Genomic DNA, 20,942 nt, shown 5'->3' with positions numbered 1-20,942 from the left:
CAGTAATACAAGTAGCAGGAATAAATGAACTTCAACACTATTTAATTTTTAATTAGGCCCCCTTTATCATATCCTTTGTAAAACTGGGGAGATTAACTTTCTCAAACTTATTCTCACCTGGTTAAAAACCAATTAGCTGTTATACACAGGCCAAATGTATCCTTATTAGCAAGAATTCCTGCTAATTGTATTGTTCTGGTTAAGTGACTTTTCTGCCACTTGGTGTGTCAAGTTCAGGTCTACTTTGGACTCTACAGAGATGCTGCCAAGGTTTGAATCCAGCCAAGTGAGAACCCCAGCGGTCTTGCCTGATTAAAGATTTCAAGATTAGGCCCAGCTGAATTATGCCACGACTAATTCTGCCCATTGCTGGGAGTTTTCTTTCTCTTCCAGCCCTTTGCTTCTTTCCTGAAGACCATGCGCAAAGCAAGCCAATAGCAGTGGAAGTATTTTTGTCTCCAGTATCTGGGAAGATTGAAAATAAAACAAGCTTGAACATCAATAGCCTTCACTCAAGCTTTAAAATGGCAGGTTCAGTTACAGAGGACTGAAGCTGTATTTTCCTCTGTCATTACTAGCTGTGCAGAGGAGTGGCTCCAGGACATTCAGTAGTCTCACTGCTTTCACACAGGTGTCAGGAGAAGTGAATCTGCCTTTGAATTTGGCTTTCTCTACGCTGTGATTGAGGACAGTAACTCATAATGAACACGGAGAGGTGCAGTTGTCCTCCGAGATCAATCCCCCGCTGTGCAGAGCTTTCCCACTTACTCTCTTATGGTATAGGGTGTATATGACTCACCCGAGGGCTATTGGCACTTCCCACAGGCAACTGGGGGAGCAGTCTTCTGTGTAGGAGTGTCCTAATACAGTCATGATGAAACGTGGAAACCTGCCTAGCCTCTTACTTATCCTTCTGTCTTTCTCAATAAATAAAATAAATTGGCTGGATGGGAAGGAGGGGGTTTTCTGGCAGGTTGCTGCTGATAAGTTTGTCATGCGGCTCGTCCCTGCAGACCAAGCGTTTGAGTCAGACTGCTGCCGAGATGACAGCTAAGGATTGCCCAGGAGCCCCGCGAGAGCTGTGCTCCAGCATCCCGGTCTGCGGGGCTTCACTGCTCCCTGGGCATGTGGGCAGGGTGCAGGCAGGCACAGCCGATGCACGGTGGTCCTAATGACACAAACACATCGAGACTTGATCAAGACTCAAAACCACACATGCTAGGAGAAGCAAAGTGATTATTATTGTACCCCCTGCGCCCATAGGATCCATCTCCCACCACTTTTGGTGAGCATTTGCTGTTCCTCACTGTAGGAGACAACTGCAGCTGGGAAAATCTGACACTGTTGGCCTCCAGCATGGCACCGAGGAACTGTAGTGGGCTTTAATTGTCACGTGCACGCTCAAGCTGATGGGACTAAATCAAGGCTTGTGATTTTCTAGGCTGCCCAGCAACAATATGCGGTAGCCCAATCTGCAGAGCTGAGCATGCGAAGGACTCATCAACTTCCTTGGGGGGCAAAAAGTTTATGCTCAGGGTGGCATTTGTGTTTGGTTGCCCATTTGCTTTTCCACTTCTCTTGTGGAGAAAATGCAGTTTTGAGGCATAAACCTCTTTGGATATGACTGTAGAGCATAGCCCTGCTTCATGCTGTGAGCCGAAGTGTCCTTTTGGTTACATTGCTGTTCTCTGAGTACATAAACGATCTCCATCTTTGTACTGTTACTTGTCCTTATCATCGTCAGTATGGGTCCACCTCATCCATAGCTAGCGTAACCGAATAGCTAAAGATCCTGTACGAGCCACAGCTGGGAGTCCCAGCTCTGTCACATCTCCTGGGTGATAGCTATGTTTATTTCCCATATGGTGGAATGAAATAGTTTTGTTACATCTTTCAGTCCTGTGCTTGTCCAAATAGCCAGTTATCCATGTTTTTGTGTAACTTAGCTATACAGGTGTGTGGGTGGTATAACATTCACCCTTCGTTAGTATGCATTCAAACCAATGAAGGAGATAATGGTAGACAACATCCCTGTGTCTGTGTCAAATGGGTATTTCACGGATGGCAGAGCTTTCTTTTCAGAAGTGTGGTATCTGCTGCCAGGTTTCAGATAAAACTGAATGTATGTGTACATACTGCACTCATCTGAGAACTAGGAGGCTACAAAAAGAGCCTTATACCAGTTATTAATCTCTTCATTCACTGTAAACTAATAAGAGCTGCTCATTTTGTGAGGCAAGGTACAGGGATAGTGCTCTACCCGCAGCCAGATCACCCTTCCAAGAGTGTCGGTCTTCCTCTTTAGGGAAATGTTTTTCAAGGGTTTTGCAAATAGAGCCTCTTTTTTGTTCATCTGTCATTGCATGAAACCCCTTTAGAGCAACCCACCTCAGGTGCTCACCACCTTTAACTGCACGTAGCTCCTCACGTCTCCCAGGCAAGGGAGTGGGAATCAGCTATAATTACTGGCTGCACATGTAAATCCACACTCCTCCACACTGGAAAAACAGGGCTGCTGCCAACAACTAAAAGATGGTTCACTGTTTTTGGCTGAGATAAATCCTTGCAGCCACTACTTTTATCTCTTTCACCTTTAATGATTAATTAATCATTAATATTTGTTTTGATGTGTTTCAAATTAAACAGTCTGGAGATTTTTGCTCAAGCTTTGCAAGGCTTTTTGAACGCTGCCAGTTGGGATCCGCTACTTGGAAACTGTTGTTCTGATGGCTTGGTCTGCTTCTTGTGGAAATCAGGGATACTTCTGAAATCAGGGATGGCACTGACAGGGGGATATTCCTGTTGCCTTACGTGGGCTGTAGGTCCTACTGTAGGAATCCAAGCATTTCAGAAGGCTGTTTGGTCCTAGTCTGCCTGCTGGAGCTGTGAGTTATTGTAATAGAAGACCCGGAACTTGAATTCCTTTTTCTTTAAAGGATACTGAGCAGCCTTGACATGAAAATGCTTGAGACAAGCGGACACAAGCTCGGCACCTAAGTCCTGGTGTGCAATCTAGGGATCCCTCATTTTTATTCTCAAAGTGCCTACATTAATTTGTTACCTTTGTGGGGGATTATAAAGTTCCACCGGTGCCTAGCAAAAACCCACGCATCTGTGCTGGAGATCTTCAGCCATTGTCTGAGCTCTGTTGTGATCTGGTTACAAGGCAGAACAGAGCATAACCTCAGCCTGTGTCCTGGGGAAGCAACGAGGCTGTGGGCTCACTTGTTGCATGCTTTATGGACCCAGCAGCATGCCCGGCACAACAGCTGGAGTTAGCTGTTGTTTCAGTAATGGTGAGGATGCTGCATCCAGCATCCCTTTTGCCCCATGCCTGATGGCTAGAAAGTACCTCCAGGAGGAAAATACATGTGCTCTGGGCTTGAGGAGGTTCATACAACTCTCTACCCTTCCCAGGAGGGAACCAAGCTATTTTTTAAGATGAGCAAACAGTCCCCTCTTCTTCAAGCTGCACTGCTGTGCAGAGTGGTACAGGAAGGCATGCAACCACACAGACTGCAAAGGCCTCTGGCAGTGAAGGGGCCAGACCAGTTTCTGCTCACAGGATCTGGAGAAATTAGAAATGAAGAGAAGGATTATACTGTTAGGGAGTATAACACAAGGTAGGGCATGGATCAGAAATTGCGAGGTGTACGTGGGTAGGTTTTGTCACAATCAGTTAGTGTTACAGCTGCTTAACTACACAGCTCAGGTTTCCAGCTGCAAAATGTCTCCAACTTGACATTATCACCGTGAAATCTCATGAGAATATTTTATGAACGTGGTATGTAAGGCTGGCATTTGCAATAGAAGACATGCAGTGCTGGGCAAGAAAGGCCATTGAAATTGTTGGAAAGATATCTGGGTCTTCCCCCTTGAGTAACCGGAGATCACAGAGGTGATGGGTAGGATCTGAAAGACGAAATGGAGAGAAGTCAAGTTGTATAAGCGTGAGACAAGGTCTCCTGACACCTCCCCATCCTTTCTCCTCCGTGTGGTGGGTTATACACCCACGTAAGCCCCAGAGGAGGCAGCTGCATTGATAGCAGAATCACTCAGCAATGTGCTAGGACAGCAGCAGAGGACAAATCCCATCCTGGCTCATTTCTTTGCCTATAGAAAATTACATGCCAAATTGAAGTGTTAAGTCCTGAAATAACTAAACTGGCAAAAAAATGTTAATTTTAAAATCATCACCATCTTCTAAGGCTAATAGAAGCGAGTCTTTTGGTGGGCATCTGTCTCTCTCCCGAATTTTGGCTGCCCCTGCTTCCTTTGAATGCCTGCTCTGAGCCACTTGCCACTTGCTACCAGCACTGGGGCTTTTTATCACAGCCTCCTCTTCAGTCACAGCTGAGGGAAGGTGTATGAAGTGATTCATTCCTCCACATTTGCCTCTGTGTCCCATCTTCTAGGACATCCAGGGTCTTTCTCTTCTAGCCGTTTTTTCAAAGCAGGCAGGACTGATGATGTTTCCTACCCGCTCCAATTAACCTGACAGTAGTATAGAGATCTTAAAGATATTAGTAAAGACACTAATTTCCTCCATGTGTTGTGAGCAGTCTGTGGTTTGGAGACCACATGTGACCCCAAAGTTCAACTCCTTGGCCTTCCAGCCACAGAGATTTAGCTAATCTGGCCAGGCAATCAACATATGGGCACTGAACCATCTGGCTTTGAGCTGGAATTAGCTCTCCCTTAGCCAGTCATTAGATCTGGCCAGGCAATCAACATATGGGCACTGAACCATCTGGCTTTGAGCTGGAATTAGCTCTGCCTTGCCCAGTCGTTAGATCAAGCAACGCGAGATGGGCAACGTGGGTGGGAACAAAAGGTATCCTGGTGGTAGGAGATCAGGGGTCAAAACCACCGTCTGGCCATGAGACATAGCACCATTTCTATCTTTCTGCTCATAAATACGTGTTCTCTTTCATTTTTAGTGCAAGGGAATATTCAATACTGAATCCAGTAAACCTCCTTCAGCTCTTTGCAATAAGCAAATTAAGGATATAACTTCAAAAAAACCAGCAATCTAAATGTAGTAAGAGAGAAAAAGCAGATGTTTTGGCTTTGTAAGCTCTATAGATCCACCTTTGCTGAGAACTGACATCTGCCTGGTTTTGTCCACATCTCTGCTCAGTGTCTAGTTGAGGTTTCGCTAACTTTCACATTATTTGCATGTGTGTTTGTGAGTGAGAGACAGAGACTGCTGATCTGAGATGGTGGAGACCAAAGCCCTTTCTGTAGCCACAGAAGCTGTCACCACTGCAGTACCACATAACTTGTTGGCTGCGGCAGGGAGGAACAGTGTATGGGGTATGAAGTAATAGAAATTAATCTCAGTGCCATTAAACTTTCCACCTTTCTTCTAAAGCTGTCTCCAAAGATGTCCATTTCAGGGGAAGGTGGTTGATGTGGTGACATGAATCTGGTAGCCTTTTAATTACCATGGGCTGCCAAACCCTCAGATGATACTAATCCAAGGGTACTATCCCCATGTTGGCATGGGCATTTTTAAATGTATGATCTTCCAACCTGGAACTTGACTATTGTGTGCAAAAGAAAATAAAATCAACCAAGCTCTTTTTTTTCTCTCTGCAAACTTTACTGCAAGCAGCCCCAACCTATGCAGTTCCTGCTTGCTTCTTGTGAACTGCCTGGGGCCACCTCTCGTGGCTGCTTGGAGTCATCGTACAGTGCCGTAGTAGACTATTTGCTGACTATGCAATGGTGTATAAAAGACATTCTTGTTGAGTGGCCTGAAATCATCAAGGAGACAAAAGGTTTCAGTCTGAGACATAAAATCCGACAAGATAGTTTGTGCCCTGTTTGAGGGGGAAAGGTCTGCTATAAAGTCACCTTTTACAAAATACAAGATATCAGAGAGTTGATGGATGAGAAAGAACAGATAAATACCAACCGTGCAAAAAAAAAAGCTTACATTTCTTCTTTTCACACCAGAAAGTCCATGTGGGAGGGAAACCTGGACGGTGGGAAAAGTGTCATGCTGAACTCTGCTCATGCAAATATCAGTGAAGCTATATGGGGAACATCCATCTGTAAAATACCTGTCCTGGAGGATGTTTGGGGCTATGGGATAAGAAAGGGAGGGGGTAGAGTTAGAGATGTGGTACCTCACATCATTCATGTCTGGTTGATTTTCAAAGGTCCAAATTATAAGAGGCCTTGCATCAAGGTAAGGCACTGCAAGTCCCATGGACAGCATCAGTATTTGAAAGTTTTTCCAGACCAGGAGGGGTGGGCAGAGCTCTGCTGCAGTCAGCCAGGCATTTCCAGGACAGCCATCGGTTTCTTTCCCTGTAGCAACCCTTGCCATCTTTTTTACCGTGTTCACCTCTTAGCAGACTTGTCATGTTTTCCCCCTGGGAGCAGGCTGGTTTGTTCCCATGAGTTCTCACATCATTATGAGCCATCCTGAAGATTTTTTGGTAGTTTTCTTTCATGTGGAAAGCAATCTGATATGATCACTCTGTGTGAATATGTGTGAGACTATTCTAATATCTGCTGAAATTATTGACTTGTTTCAACTGAATAAGACAGCTGAGCAGAGGTAAGTTTCTAGTGTCCTCCAGAGCAGAAGCTGTGATTTAAACACTTCCCTTGGCCAACCAGTAAATTCATCAAGCCCAGTAACCCCCATGCTGCTGGCAAAACCTCTGCAGGGTGTATGTGGAAATAATGGAACATTTATTCACAAAGACATTTGGTTACTCAAAGCTACAAATCCTTAAAGGCTCGGGCTTTGTTAGTTCTGGCTTTCACAAAATTATTTATGCTTTCTTGTGGCATTTTATCCATGACATGTGCTGTTCATGGAGGTGCAGCATTAAATGTCATGTCTTGCAAATGTAACACACTGACTCAGAAAGAGTTGTTACGGAGGGAACCTGCCCTACTTAAATGGCTCTCATGTTTGCCCAAGGTTTTTGTACAGTATTCTTCTAACGGATCTGCGTTTTCAGTGTTAAATATGATAGATGTTAATATAAGTGATTCAATCATAGTTTATAGCATGCCTTTGCAGCTGGGGTATTTAACATGCTCTCCTGGCAGCTCAGCAGCTAAAGCAACAGCAAAATCTGAGTCCTCTGCTTTTATCTGTGCAGAGTGCTACCCCTCTAATTAATGATCCGTGGCAATATGTAATGAGTTTACTTTCAGCTCTTTGGCCTCTGGGATGGTCAGAAGCTGGCAGAGATGTACAGGAAGCTCAGTCATTAGAGGATTTAGTTTCCCTTATTGTACATCAACTTCTGTATTTTAATCCTTGGCTTCTTAAAAACAATCTCCAGCCAAAGCCCATGGAATATATTGGTGGGGGGTTGGGGTTTGCCCATGAGAACTAGTTTTGGACCTATGGGGCTTGTGCCCTTCTGGTGGCAGTGAGTAGGACGTGGCGGCCCTGTGCCGGCCAGTGGCGAGCGTGGATTTTAGCATCGCTGGAGTGCCATGCCATGTACTCATCACTACTCCAATGCTGCAGCACACCCAGTTTGGCCTGATGGAAATGTCGTGCAGGGCCAAATGCCACTCCTGGTCAAGTCGGGTCTTGTTTCGGGGATGGGTTTGAGCTCCTTCAGAGGCAGATGTTTCTGTGTTTCGGCAGCACTGAATGCTGTGGCAGTCAGGGAAAAATGACAATTCCCCTACCAATGCTCTTGTGCAACAACTCCACAGCAAGCAAAGGGGAGCAGCCTGTGCTTGGGGCTCTGCAGCAGATCAAACATCAAACGCTCTCCCGTCAGCCCTTGTTTGCACAGCTGCTCTGCTCGGAAAAGTCACCCAGTTGCCCAGTTCAGTTTGCTCCTTTAAGTCTTGGCTAGTGATTTGCTCATATGTTAAAATATTGCTCAGGTGCAACGTTGCCTCCGTTCATTTGTGTTGTTGACACCTTTGTAACAGCACATGGGCAGAATCATAGACCTGAAAGGCTGGAGGGGAAACTTGATAATTTGCATGGTTGCATCGAGCCTTGTAGCTCGTGTCTGCCTGTGGCATGGCATTCCAACCAGTACTGCTCTGAAAATGGTGAATCCATCCTTTCTTTTCTTAGTTTCTTACCAGGATTGGTTACTCTTCATGGTCTTCTGTATGCTTAAATTTGCCTGTTTCTCACTTCTAGATTTATTTTCCTCTTTGTCCCCTGGATTGCAGCACCTCATGGGCCTTGTAGGGTGAAGAGTCCTGAGTGAATTGGTTAAAGTATTCGCCTCTCTTTATTTGTATTTTTATTTCTAGACATCTTTCTATCAAATGGCCTCAGAATATTCCTGAAAATGAACAAAGCAACAGCAGCCGGAGGTGGCACCTGCCTGTCATGTCACAGATGGGGGGATTTGCAGGGACACATCAGGGTGTCGGAGATGTGAGCAGTACCTGAGGTTTGCCAGGAAGGAGGGAGAGCATTAGGGAAAACAGCAAGTGTGATGAAGGAGAGGTTAAAAGGGTGGTAAGGCAGATTTCCTTAGCTGGGTCTTCCCTTGTTCATAACAATTTCTGTAATCTGATCTAATATGCTTTAACCAAGCCCGTGTTTTGATGTTCACTTTGAAGGCTTTTTTTCTTGCTTCGGAAACAATTATTGGGAACTGCTGTCACCCCAGTCCATGTCCATGTCCCCTCTGCTATAGCCAGAATGTTGCACCGTCACGTACCGCAACAACATTGATGTGTGCAGAGTTAATCCAGGGCAGGGTTATCTATTGCAGCATGGGAGCCACAGGTTGGGAAGGGGGGAGGCCAGAGAGGGAGGACAGAGGGAAGAAAAAGGCTGTGGAGAAGTGGGGTTAAGAACCTCTCACCGAGATGGGAAGGAGAAGGGATTGGAATAATATGGCCCATTGGTTAAGATAATACTCTGGGGCTGGGGATCTGGTTTCTTGGCCCCCTCTGCTCCCTCCTCTCATGTGATTACAGAAGCACTTCTAACTTTTCTGCATGCTGCTTCCCCTTTTGCAAAATGAGAGCAGCACCTTTTAAAAAAATAAATCCTGGCAGGTCTTGAGGAGATCAGATAGTCCGGTGAGTATTTCTGCTAAGCGAGATCACCGGTGGGGCTGCGTGGAGGCATTTGGAGGCTTAGCAGAATGAATCCTCTGAACCTTTGAGATTCACTTGGCACTTCTAGAGGGGGATAAAAGAGGAGTTAATTAAGTCATTCCCAAATCCCTCCTGATCCGTGACCATCAAGTAGCTGCCGTTGCACAGTGCTTTCCTCAACTCTCGATGTACCCGAGCATCCGTGCGTGCCAAAAGTGTCTGGCTGTTACCAGCATGTCTGGCACCGCTGACCTGCTCACAGAGGAGTGGGACAAACTTGTCCCAATCCCCGTTGGCCCTTGTGGTATCGACAAAATGCTGTGACGATACCGTAACTGATTTCCCGATTAGTAATGAACAGTATTCAGCCCTGAAGGGTTAATTATTGTGTATCAGGGCTGTAGGCGATTGCTCGCCCATGCTTTAAAGTAAGGAGCGTGCTAATTTCTGCAGAGGAGCGGGTGGCTGCTGCTGGCTGCAGTGACCTCTGCTGGGAAGCCCACGGCTGCTCTGGTCCAGCTTCAGCAGCACAACCCGCAACTTGATCTAAACCGCAGGTTTCTCCCCAAGTGATTTCCATCAATTTTTTATTTTTTTTTTTAAATTTTGAATTCCATTTTCCTTTAAATAGCTTGTCATTTGGGAGTCCATCTGAGTAGAGAAATGCTGTGCGGGACAAGCTGCTTCATTTGCAGGTGTGCGATGTGCACTTCACCAGGAATATTATGCACTGCATAACTGCATGATTAAGGCTGCACTGGTCTTGCGGAGGCTGAGAGAAAGTGGAAAAAAGTGCCTCCTTCCCATCTAAGCAAGCCCCTCAAGTGCAGCAGCCACCAGCGGTTGGGGTGGCTGGTGTGCACAGGCGTCACTTCCCAAAGGGACATCTTCTTCCAAATACCCTCATCCCTATGGAAGTGGCTCCCTTTGTACTTTGCCGATGATTCAGCTTCTGCCGCCGCCTTCCAGATTACACTTTATTTTTGCTGTCTCCCCGAATCCCACGTGCTCACGTCCTGCATCTGATTTGAAAGAGGGGCAGATTGGCTCAATGCAGAGGACCCCACAGTAGTAGGACTAAACCCTTTCTGCCCCCTTCACTTTAGAACTGAGCAAGTTCATCTGCCTTCAGAGAGCCCAGCGGCACAGTGCCCATTTGCTTTGCAAATCAGAAAGGGGAGAGGGTCTTGCGGCAACCCTCAGTGTGCAGTGTTGCATGTCTGATGAGCTCTTTTCTGGCTTCTGCCTCCCTGGCTGTTCATCTTTGTGGGTAACCCACCCGTTTTAGCCACATGTGTGACAGTTAGATGTTGCCGGCAGCTGTCTCAGAGAGGGTTAGGTTGGTTTGGAGAACCTCTGAGGTTCTAAAAAAATAGAAATGCAAAGCATTAATATGTGCATGGTAAAAAACGTACTGCAGACTAAGTTGGAGGCTTTAAACAGATAACACTATGGTGGATTATTTGGTTTAAAACTGCCTTGACCACGATGGTAGGAGGTACACAAATGATCACGTGAACGTGCATGTGCATAAAGGAAAATGGAAAATACATATCATAATTTTCATTAAAAGTGACTAATTGCTTGAACTGTCATTTGTAGCATACCTTCAGCTCAATTAAACAAGGCAAAACCACCCTTGTCCTAACTGTAACTCTTAAGGGACCAGGCACTAGACTTGCACAACAAAATGCATGCTTCCAAACATGTGCTGTGCAAAGCCAAGGGGCTGGTGTATTGGTTTCCTGTTGTCAATATTAAGCACTTGATTTGTGATGCAGTCTAGCTGGAAATTTTGCTAAAATATCATGGGATTTTCCAGATACTTATGTAGAGTGAGGAGCCTACTCATGTATTTGTTGCTCTGACATGCTGTAGTGCATTATATTTGAGTTCGCTTATTGTTGATGTTAAATTTCCTGTGTGTGAAGGTCCTTATATGAATGCAGCTTTCGATGATTGATTATGGGCATAAATTCAGGTCAGTCATAATCTTTCCAGTGAATTCAGAAGAAACTGGATTAGTCTGCGTTCTTACGGGAAAGATCCTGCCGGGTGCAGGGGACCTTCTGCTCTCAGCATCTTCACACAGACGTTAGGGCACTTGGGACCACTGAGGATGAGGTTCTGACACATGATTAAGCATCTTAATTAAGCTACTTGAACCTTGAAACATGTAGAGAGTTTTGCATTTGATGACAATGCACTTTTACTTTCTTTCTGAATGTGTCCATCTGTTGTTTAATGAGTGGTCTCTGCTTAACATTTCCCAGCTTTCTCTTGCTCTTAAAATGATTGTCTGCAATTGGTGTAATTAATATTCTGCCCCTGGAGTTGTACTGGTAGTCTCTTCAGGGTTTGCACAGGTTAAATGTATCCTTTGGAAATTATTTGTAAGCATTTAAGGAGCAAACCCAGAGAGGCATTGCTCTAGTAGTTAATTAGATGTACGCTTGTAGAGATGATTTTTCTCTTTAAAGCTAGCATTTTGACAAGAGGCTTAGTGGGAATGATCGTTGGGAATGGTGAGGATGTAGAAAACCCATGAAGATGCTTGGAGCCGTTGCACAGAAAGCGCACGGTGCTTAATAACGCTGCGGGGAAATTTGGGCATCCAGACCAGGTGTAACACCGAAGCAGGGTGAATTTGGTGGGAAGGAGCGTGGGGCTGTCGTACGGCTGCTGCCTACCTGTGCTAGCTTCTGTGCGGGGGCTAATCCCTGCCTTCTCCCTGCCAGCCCACAGCCTGCCTCCATCACTCCCTCGCACCCTGCTTTGCTGCTGTCCTGAGACTTCAACCTCCAACCAACCATCTTCATTCATCTGACACGGGAACTGTAAACCTCTAATGCCCCACATACCTAACCCTTAAACATTTTGGCTTCAGAGAGGATTGAAGGAATTTTCTGTGAGTCATAACAGTATCCTGGGCTGTGAAGCACTCCTGACTGTTTACTTTGGTCAAAATTGTATTTTATGATGTTGAATAAAGCACTGACAAGTAGTTTCTAACTAAAAATAGCTTTATGTTTTGCAGCCACTTAAAAAAAATAAAAATCACTATTTCATCTTATTTTATCTTGTGGTTTTTCAGGATCAAGCATGAAAATATAGTTGCCCTGGAAGACATCTATGAGAGTCCAAACCATTTATATCTGGTCATGCAATTGTAAGTACTGAACCTAATGAAGTCTTTGTGTCAAAATTGCCAACTCTTCTTGTTCTGGTTTTGTTCTTTAACACAAAAGATGGGATACTTGAGAGGTATTTGTCTTGTGTGCTACAGTCTGCAAAATCCCCAGCAGGTGGTTAAAAATGCTTCTTCAGGTGTGATGGGCTGGTTTGTTGTGAAATTGTGAACTAAGGTGTTTTGTGAATAGTCTCACCCAAATCAAACCAGAGTGAAGAGGAGATGTTAAAGGGATCAGAACTGGCTCCGTACATACGGAGTTGCCACGGTTTAGTTCTCTGTGACTCAACAGATACCTGCTCTGTACTGAGCAAGAGGTGACCCGAGATGCCACCACGTGCATGGGTACATGGGCACTGGATTTGCAAGAAAGCATCATCCTTGTCTCAGCAGAAGCAGTAGCTCATACTGTTGTTCCTTGACACGTCTCTCTCACCAGAGCCCCTCTGCTTCCCCTTTTTCCCCCTCAGAGCCTGAGAAGATCAGGATCCCATCAGGTACATGGTACACTGTGGCCTGGTCACATCCACCCGGCAAGGAGGAGGGAGGTGACAGGCAGATGCTCATACTGCTTTTTCCCCCCCCCTTTCTGAAATCAATTAAAAAACATGATTTGAAGGTAAAATTTCCTCTTACCAGCTCTAGTCTCTCTCTTTTCAATTATGAGGTCACGTCAAACAAGAGCACAGCAGACAGACAGGGCAGAGGGATAAATCACAGCTGGAAAGAGCCAGATGTGCCATAGAGAAACCTGGAGCATCTGATAGAGGCAGCTCTGGGGTGAAATACCCCACGGGAAACCCTTGGGGACTATGCCGGTCCCTTGTCTGTTGGTAACATCCAGGCATGGAGATGTCATTAGAAGCTGTTCTGATGGCAGTGTGGGAAGAATAGAGCCCTGTACATTTTTAATCTGCTTTTGTAGCCCTACATTTCAGCCCAGAGTGCTGCAAAAGGACTTGCACAGGAACATTAGTGTCGTACCAATTCCAACAAACCAGCTGGGTTGTGGGAAGTACTAATTTTGTGATCAGTTGATTTACAAATCCTTATTTTTGTTTAATCTCTTTAGAAAAAAATTAATCAATATCACTGCTACTTATTATTAGCTTGTTTAATGTAGCGTAACCTTCACTCTTCTAAATTTCTTACATCCAGATCACTGGGTTATCTGAAATGTAGATCTGTAAGCATAGGTGACACTGAATATATATTAGTATAAAACCCTACTTGCTCACAATTCAACACTTGCTAGGAATTATCCTTTCTGTTACCGCTGTATTTGTAAACCCAGCCAACTAATTTTCCAAGGGCCAAGCATTTAGCTATTCCAGGGGGACACAGCATCACTGATGCCCACCGGAGTGAGATGCCCGGCTGAAGTCAGCAGGCGGGAACCCATCCGCAGTGTTTGGGGTGGCAGCTCTGAGCACTCCCCAGCCCCGAGGAAGAGCTGTGCCTTGTGTTACGAGGTAGACCGAGACACCCTGCGTACAAAGGCATTGAACTGAATCTGCAAGGGAGTGGGATTGATGCTTTTTATCATTCCTCTTAAGAAAAAGCAGGAAAAATCCTCCAAAACTACAGGGTTGTTTTATTCCAATATGGGCACACGCTTGAATGCAATCAAGTGACAGCACTGTAACAAACACCCACTCACACAGAGAGCCCGTGTGACAAACCTCGTGTGTGTGCATGCTCTTAATCTGCCTCAGCTATGGGGTACAGCACGTTAGCTTAAGCTTATTTTATTAAAGTCATTTGATGTTGTGCCAAGCTGTTGCTCTTAGCCCTCCTTGCTGCTGTGCATCAGACAAGGCCGTGTTGTCCTCTGCTCTGCACAGAGTATTTCCAGGGAATAACCTTTCTGTGCTTTCTTGGAAAAGAGTTGTGTTATCCCAAGGCGGAGAGGACAAGATGGTCAGGTACTCCCCCTCATTGCTGCGGATGTTGCATTAAGGATGGTGCAACCTCCGCACTGCCTCTGAATTTTCATCAATAATTGGGATTGGGATCAATTGGCATCAACAGTTGGGCAGCAACTCTGCGAAGTCCAGAAGACTCAAAATCAATTCTGCATGCCTCCTCTCCTGGTTTCCGTCTGGGAGAAGGCATGTACAGATAATCTCTTGTTTCCAAGGTAACACCAACTTGTTGATACAATAGCTGTGAACCATTGCACGGCATGAGGTATCTATTTGTTTACATCTCTGCCCTATTTATTATTAGATTCCTTGTGGGTTTTTTAGCTTCTCATTTTTGTGTTTTTCTCCTAAACAAGGCAACAGTTGCCTACACTTAAAACTGGGATTTGATATGAAGTAGAAGGGGTTCTGATCAAGCAGCTTTCAGGAAGCAGCATTTAGACTAAAAAAAAAGGGGGGGGGTAAAATTAGGGCCACTCAAAGATCAGTATCATAGGCACAACAAATCTCAAATCCATATGCCCTTCTCCCTGGCTCATTGCTTGCTAAGTGGGCACTAACTAATGTTTCCCAAAGGAGAGTTTTTTGTTGCCTGGATGGCATTTTCATTACCAGCCTTTAAAGCACTTCTTGCAATGTTGAGGAAAATCCACATTATAGCCCCTGAGCACCTCACAGCACCTCTGTGGGAGAAGGCTTTTGGAGGTAGACCGAGCCTCCCTGTTTATGTTTGCTTTCTGGTACATCTACTTTTATTTGAAAGCCATGCTTGTTCGCAGACCAGCTTGAAAGATAAATATTGCACCTCATTTATTCTGTCAAAGATATGGGCAAGCACAGGTGTCAATGTCTGTGCTGGAGTTGGCAGGAAGGGAGGTGAAGAGGTGGCTGTCCGTGTCTACTTGACACTTAATTTATTCCTGCTAGTCCCTCTGGGAGCTCTTCCCAGGGTTACATAGCTGTTGGTGAATCTGTCCTGTGTGTTCCCTGGCACATTCATGGGGAAATCTAATCTCTGGCTTTGGTTTCACCACCTTGTTTTCACATACATTGTATACAAGCCGTCGTAAAACTGTTCAAACTGGCACAGTCCTCTTAGTGCAAGGCAGACCAGAAGTCCAGCTTGGAGATCCCCAGATTTGACAACTCGGAATTTCACCTGCTGTTTCAAAGAATTAACCTGTTCCGTAGAAATGGCTGGGCCATTTTTTCTTTATTTGTTTTCCCCAAATACAGGATATTCAAACCCAGTGACTCTAAGTTTGGCAATGTTATGGACAACTCCGTGCTGTCTTTTGCTCCAAGCAGTATTGCTCAGCTTTGGTATGAGGTGGAATTACCGGTGCAGCTGCAAAGCAGAATACAGATGTAGGATAATCTCTGACTCTCCTATGATGATTCTGCTAAAATTCTGCAGGCACTATAGAAAAGTATTGTAGAGCATTTAGATTTTGTCATATTTCCATTAGGCTGATGTGCTTTCAAACCAAGAAAACACCTGCCCCTTTCCAAACTTGGATTTCCTATAGTACTGTTAAGACCTACACAGGCAACAAAGACAAACACCAAAATACTCTGAAAGTTTCATTCCTTCTGGATGCTGGGTGAGATTTCCCCAGAGGATATTGTAGAAGACGGGCAAATAAAGTGCTTTTGGAAATAGTTTTATTGAATTATGTCTCTGTATGATAGTAAGCTTTGTTAATGAGCATTTACAGGATTTTTGGTTGCTATTGGTGCCACTTGGTAAGAATTACCCTACTGTATCTTCTAAGCTATCTGTCTTGCTTCACTTCATCAGTATAGGGAAATATCCTGATAACCTATTGTGGTTAGCATTGTCAGATACTAATATTTCATTGGCATAATTGGCCTCTTTGAGTATTGGTGATTCATTATCTGCATGCTGGAAAATCATACATAAATATGGATTTACATGAACACATCTTTTCCATCTGAGTGTTACGGGACCTTTTGCAAACGCTGTCTCTGAACATGTTACCTGGGCAGGTTGGAGCAGAATCCCAAAGCTTGACTCTAATTTCATCCGTATTGTTCGCCTGCATCGAAGTTTGGTTTCCCGCAGATTTGTGTGCACCCTGCGCTAGTCAAAGCCACAGGAGCTGGAGCTGTTGCCTCTCCAAAAGGGTATGGGGCCACGTTAAAAACAGATGAAGACATTAATTTCCTTGTTCTTCTTTATTCATCTGTATTTGCTTAAAATATGTAGGAACTTAATATTTTTGCTATCTATCTCTACTCTTCTGCCAAAGTTGCTTGAAGTTCACCCAGTGGGGCAGAAGTTACTAAGGGCTGGCAAACTGGGATGGAGAGACATTGCCTCACCGCCTTTGGAAAACAGGCTAAAAATAGGTCTAAAAGGCACCTCCAAAACTTACGGAATTAATCTGCCTGTCCCAGGGCAGTATATGCTGCCTGTACTGGCCGATCAGCCTTAGCAGATGTTTTTCTAACCTGTTGTTAAAAATCACCAGTCGCATGCTCCCCAGGGAATCAACACCATTGCTTAATGTCCTTCTGGGTACGGAGCATTTCCTAATAACTAAGTCTTCCATGCTGCAGTTTTAACCTGCTATGCTGGAAGTCTTATTTCTGTAATTCCTCCTGAAGGTAACAAGACTGTTCAAATGGGGAAAGGTTACAGGAGCAGGCCCTGGAAAGCTAGGTAAGTAATGATCGAACTTGAACACCCACCTCTGAGTTTCTCTGCACTTTTTTTTACAACCAAGAATAGTGCCAAATCCAGAGGAATTCCTATTAATACCAGGATCTAGTTAAAGAAAGTGAAAACCCTACTGCCAGTCTGGTATAGCTTTCCACCTCTTTGGGGGGGCCGTGCTCCCGAAGCGTGGGTCTAATCCTCTCAGTAGGAGGGCTGCTTTACCCGGCTCCTGTCAGCTCGTGCTTCTGATTCTCCAAGGAAACCAGAGTATCTCCCCTGCATGAGGTCCTTTGAGGCTTTGATGTCTCTGCTGAGAACAAGCTTTTAGGGTGAGCAGCCCGGTTCAGCCAACCCTGAAATGCTTCCTCCTGCCTTTGCAAAAAACCCCAGCCCAAACTGCACCTAAACCCCTGACCTTGGGGTTTTTCCAGCTTGGCATCTTAACTCTGCTGAATTATTCAGATGATTTCTATCACAGAAAAGCCAAGATGACGAGGGCTCTTTCCTGCCGGGTGCAAGTCACGCACCGAGGAGAACCCTGCCCAGAAGTTTGCAGGCTCAGGGTCCCAGTGTCCCATTCCTGCTGTTTATCAGCTCTCCCCCACCACACGCAAGCTCCTCACAACCCTCTAATGGCTTGGGATGCAGCTCAAACAGGCAGGTACCTACCCGTAGTGAAATCTGCAGAAGTTTTTATTATGACTGAAACTATGCTGCTTGTGATTTAGCCTTTCACCTGTATGTTTTGCAAATAAGTAAGCGGAGCATTAAGTCGTGATTAAGTGCTGAATTCCCTTTGTTTCCTGAAAGCCCAATGCCTGAGTGCACTCCGAGAGCAGCCGAGCATGGACAGGGTGTGCAAGTGACATTTCAATGAATATATTCAGCCTCTGAGAAAAACAACAGACAATGGAGGGAAGTGCCGTGTTTGCCAGGTTCCTTAAGGAGTCTAGCAAGGATGCACTGTGTTACAAAACAGCGATACACACGCCAAGCCTCTATCGCATCAGGATGCTAATTAAAGCAAAACATGGATCTGCCGCACCGCATTCTTTAGGTGAGGTTTATTCCCATACTCAGGTTTTTTGTGCCTGTAAATCATTATGCAAAAGACGGAAGGAAGCATCTCTGCATTCACAATGGGATTTATATGAATGATAAAAGCAAGCTGGATTCTTTAGCAGCAGAAAATACTTGTGTCCAAGCATCTGAGAGAAGCCCCTCAGCATCACCTTTTTCTGTGGATGGTATGTTTATTAACATTATTAGTAAGAACAGTAATGGTAACAGAAGAAACACCACCAGTAATGAAGAACACTAGAGCTGATGACCGTGGGCCAGAGGATTCAGTTTGTTTCATGGTACAGGATGGGAGATCAGCTGCACACCCACAGACTCTGCTCTTCTTTATTTCCAATACTCCTGGCTTGGATGAGGTGTCTCAAAAGGGCCAGCCCAAGTTAGTGTCTGGCACCCACTGAAAATACACTGGGTCTATGTCAAAAGCCTTGGATCCCATGCTTCCTGCACCTCCTCGCGCTGCACAGGAATAAAATGTGTGGTAGCTATTTGTGGCAGATGGATCTCATGGGATTTATTGGCTAGGACACTTAATGGATGGGCCAAGGAAAGACCTGTTCCTAATTCCTGGCCAAGCAAATATACATGAATTTTGTATTAATCAGTTACTGGATAAATTGTTCACTTGGTTTTGTTTTGGTTTGGGTTTGTTTTGAGCAAATGCTACTTAAGAACTACGGCACTGGGAAGGCTGATGCACATCTGGGCATGCCAGGAAGGAGCCTGCGAGGTGCCAAGGGAGCTTTGCCTGGACTTTGGCGCAGCTGAGCAGGGACTTAGGGGCTCTAGTTAGGCAAGACTTCATTTTCTCACAGCTTGTGGAGTGAAAAATCAGTGCTTTGGGCAAAGCAACCTTCATGAGTCTGCAGTGGAACAAGAAATGACACTAACTACACCCTGTGGTTGAAAACTATGATTCTATGAAAACAGTCTTTTGCTGCTTCTATGGACAAGAGTTTTTTGAACTGGGGGGAGGGTGCTAGAGAAGGCACAGCTCTCCAGGGATGGATCCAGCTGGTGAACGTGGAAAGCAAAGTGGGACAGCAGCAACAGGGTTGAGCATGTGTGACACGACTGGGAGCGTCAGACCATGATCGTGGGAGAAGTGCTCAGGAAAATGAATCCTGGGCCCATCACAGCCTCCAGTGTGGACATATTGCAGACGTGGGCCCAAACTGCAGAGCTGGGATGTTAAAATTTTAAAATTGCTCTTATTATTTGGGCACGTGCAACACAGGTTTTGGTTCCAGCCTGTTTCTAGTGCTTAATGCAGTCAGAGCATGGTCTATCAGTATAGCTCAAAAAAAAAAGATTAAAAAAAATCATGCTTTATCAAAGTCTTTGAAGGCATATTGACTGAACAACACAGGCCACCCTGTTAGAAAAGGCTGAAGGAGTTAATCTCACTGTACCTCAGTACTTTCCCACTAGAGCTTTGCAAGCTGTTGACCACAAAATAAACTGACCCCTGGCATCATGCCCCTGGGAACTGGGTAGGAGCTATTAATCCAGCATCAATTTCACATCTTTTTCTTTGGGGAAAAAGATTACCTTACCTTACCTTACATTATTACATCAGCTGGGTTACACTGGTGAGTGTTTGATACGAAGGAGTATCTCCCCTTTTTCAGTGGCTGAGAGGTTATAAGCAGACTAGGAGAGGTTAATGTCGGGGTGGAGATGAGAGCATGGGCAGATTTGTTGGTAACAGATTAATAGACCATGGATTGATCACCAAGATGATTCTTAGACACCTGTAATTGTGTGGATTGCGTATGATCCTGAAAGTGTGAATGGGCTCATTGGATGGTCCTAGCTGCCCTCAGCACTTTGGGTTTTCTTCTTTTTTCTGGCTATGGCAGGACTTTTGCTAGCTCCTACTCCCTGTGTCCTCTCCAAACACAGCACCATCTCCTGAGAACAGCACTGAACAGCAGCCCTGTTGCTTCCTTGTGCTGTTTTATGTGTAAGGGCTTCAGCTGTGGCTAGGAGCAGGCGTTTTAGAGTCCATGGGCATCAGTCCAGCCTTCCTACAGCAACACAGGAATGGCAAGGATCTTCTTCATCTTGGGGACCATAAAAGACTTTCTCGTGATGATTTCCAAAACCACTTATAGGCAGTCACCTTCAGCAGGTGTAGATGACTGTCAACATCCTTGCCCCAAAGCCTGCACTCGTTATCGGTAGCTTACTCTTGAAGTGTCCCAGTACGGACTCATTAGCAAGGCAACACTGAGGGGGGTTTTCAATCAAAGCGCTATGCTACATCTGATGGAGAGTGATTTTTTTTTTCCCTGTAGCCTTGGGAATATAGAGATAATGGAGAAACATTTCCATATTTTCATTGAAGAGACAGCATTACGATGTTGTTTGCTTTTACAGAAATGTGAACAGTTGAGATGAGAATGGATTTTTTCTTTAAGATATCTATTGTTGCGAAGCTGCTGTTGTCAATAAGGAAAACAAGAGGTTTGGCCAAAATTCCAAATAAACCTTGTTCTAACGTATTATTCTTCAAAGTTACAGAAAGATTTGAAGGTCTCATAAACGAGGCAAGCATATCGGATTATTTTCCTATTCTGGTGAGTACAGTAAACAAGTACTTTCTGAAGGTTATTTGATGCAATGGCTGGTCCCCAGCCAGGGCTGGTCCCAAATCCTTAGGGTAAGAGTATGTGCCTTGATTGTTTTTTTTACAGCAATAAATTTTGGCAGCATCTACTTGAATTTCTTCCTTCAGCCCACCAGCAGTTCCCTTGCTAATTCCCCAATTAGGGCTCCCTGTTGCAGCTGGGCACAAGGGCGTATATGCCTGTATTATATAGCTTGGTCTGGTGTAGGCAATTTGTGGGGCAGCAATATATATCTGCCAGTAATCCTGTATAATATCACTGCTTCCCTGAGAGCAGCAGTGAGTCCTTTCTTTCCAAACAGCAGGCAGGTGGCTATTTACAGCCCTAGCAATTTTCTCTCCATTTTGTTGGCTTTGGATAACCATCTCCTT

General features: G+C 44.9%; 1 protein-coding gene across 1 annotated transcript in view; it reads left to right on the top strand.

The window, feature by feature from the left end:
* The window catches only part of CAMK1D (calcium/calmodulin dependent protein kinase ID), a 232,044-nt gene that overhangs the window by 128,157 nt on the left and 82,945 nt on the right, over positions 1 to 20,942 (top strand). The window contains exon 3 of the mRNA XM_052789681.1: positions 12,155 to 12,229. Within this exon, the coding sequence (XP_052645641.1) occupies positions 12,155 to 12,229 (75 nt within the window). The remainder of the gene's footprint in view (positions 1 to 12,154; positions 12,230 to 20,942) is intronic.

This window comes from Harpia harpyja, chromosome 6 (genome assembly GCF_026419915.1).
Source record: "Harpia harpyja isolate bHarHar1 chromosome 6, bHarHar1 primary haplotype, whole genome shotgun sequence".
In the NCBI taxonomy this organism is placed as follows: Eukaryota; Metazoa; Chordata; class Aves; order Accipitriformes; family Accipitridae; genus Harpia; species Harpia harpyja.
The sequence above is the reverse complement of the archived record's forward strand: the minus strand, read 5'-3'. Positions and strand labels throughout refer to the sequence as shown.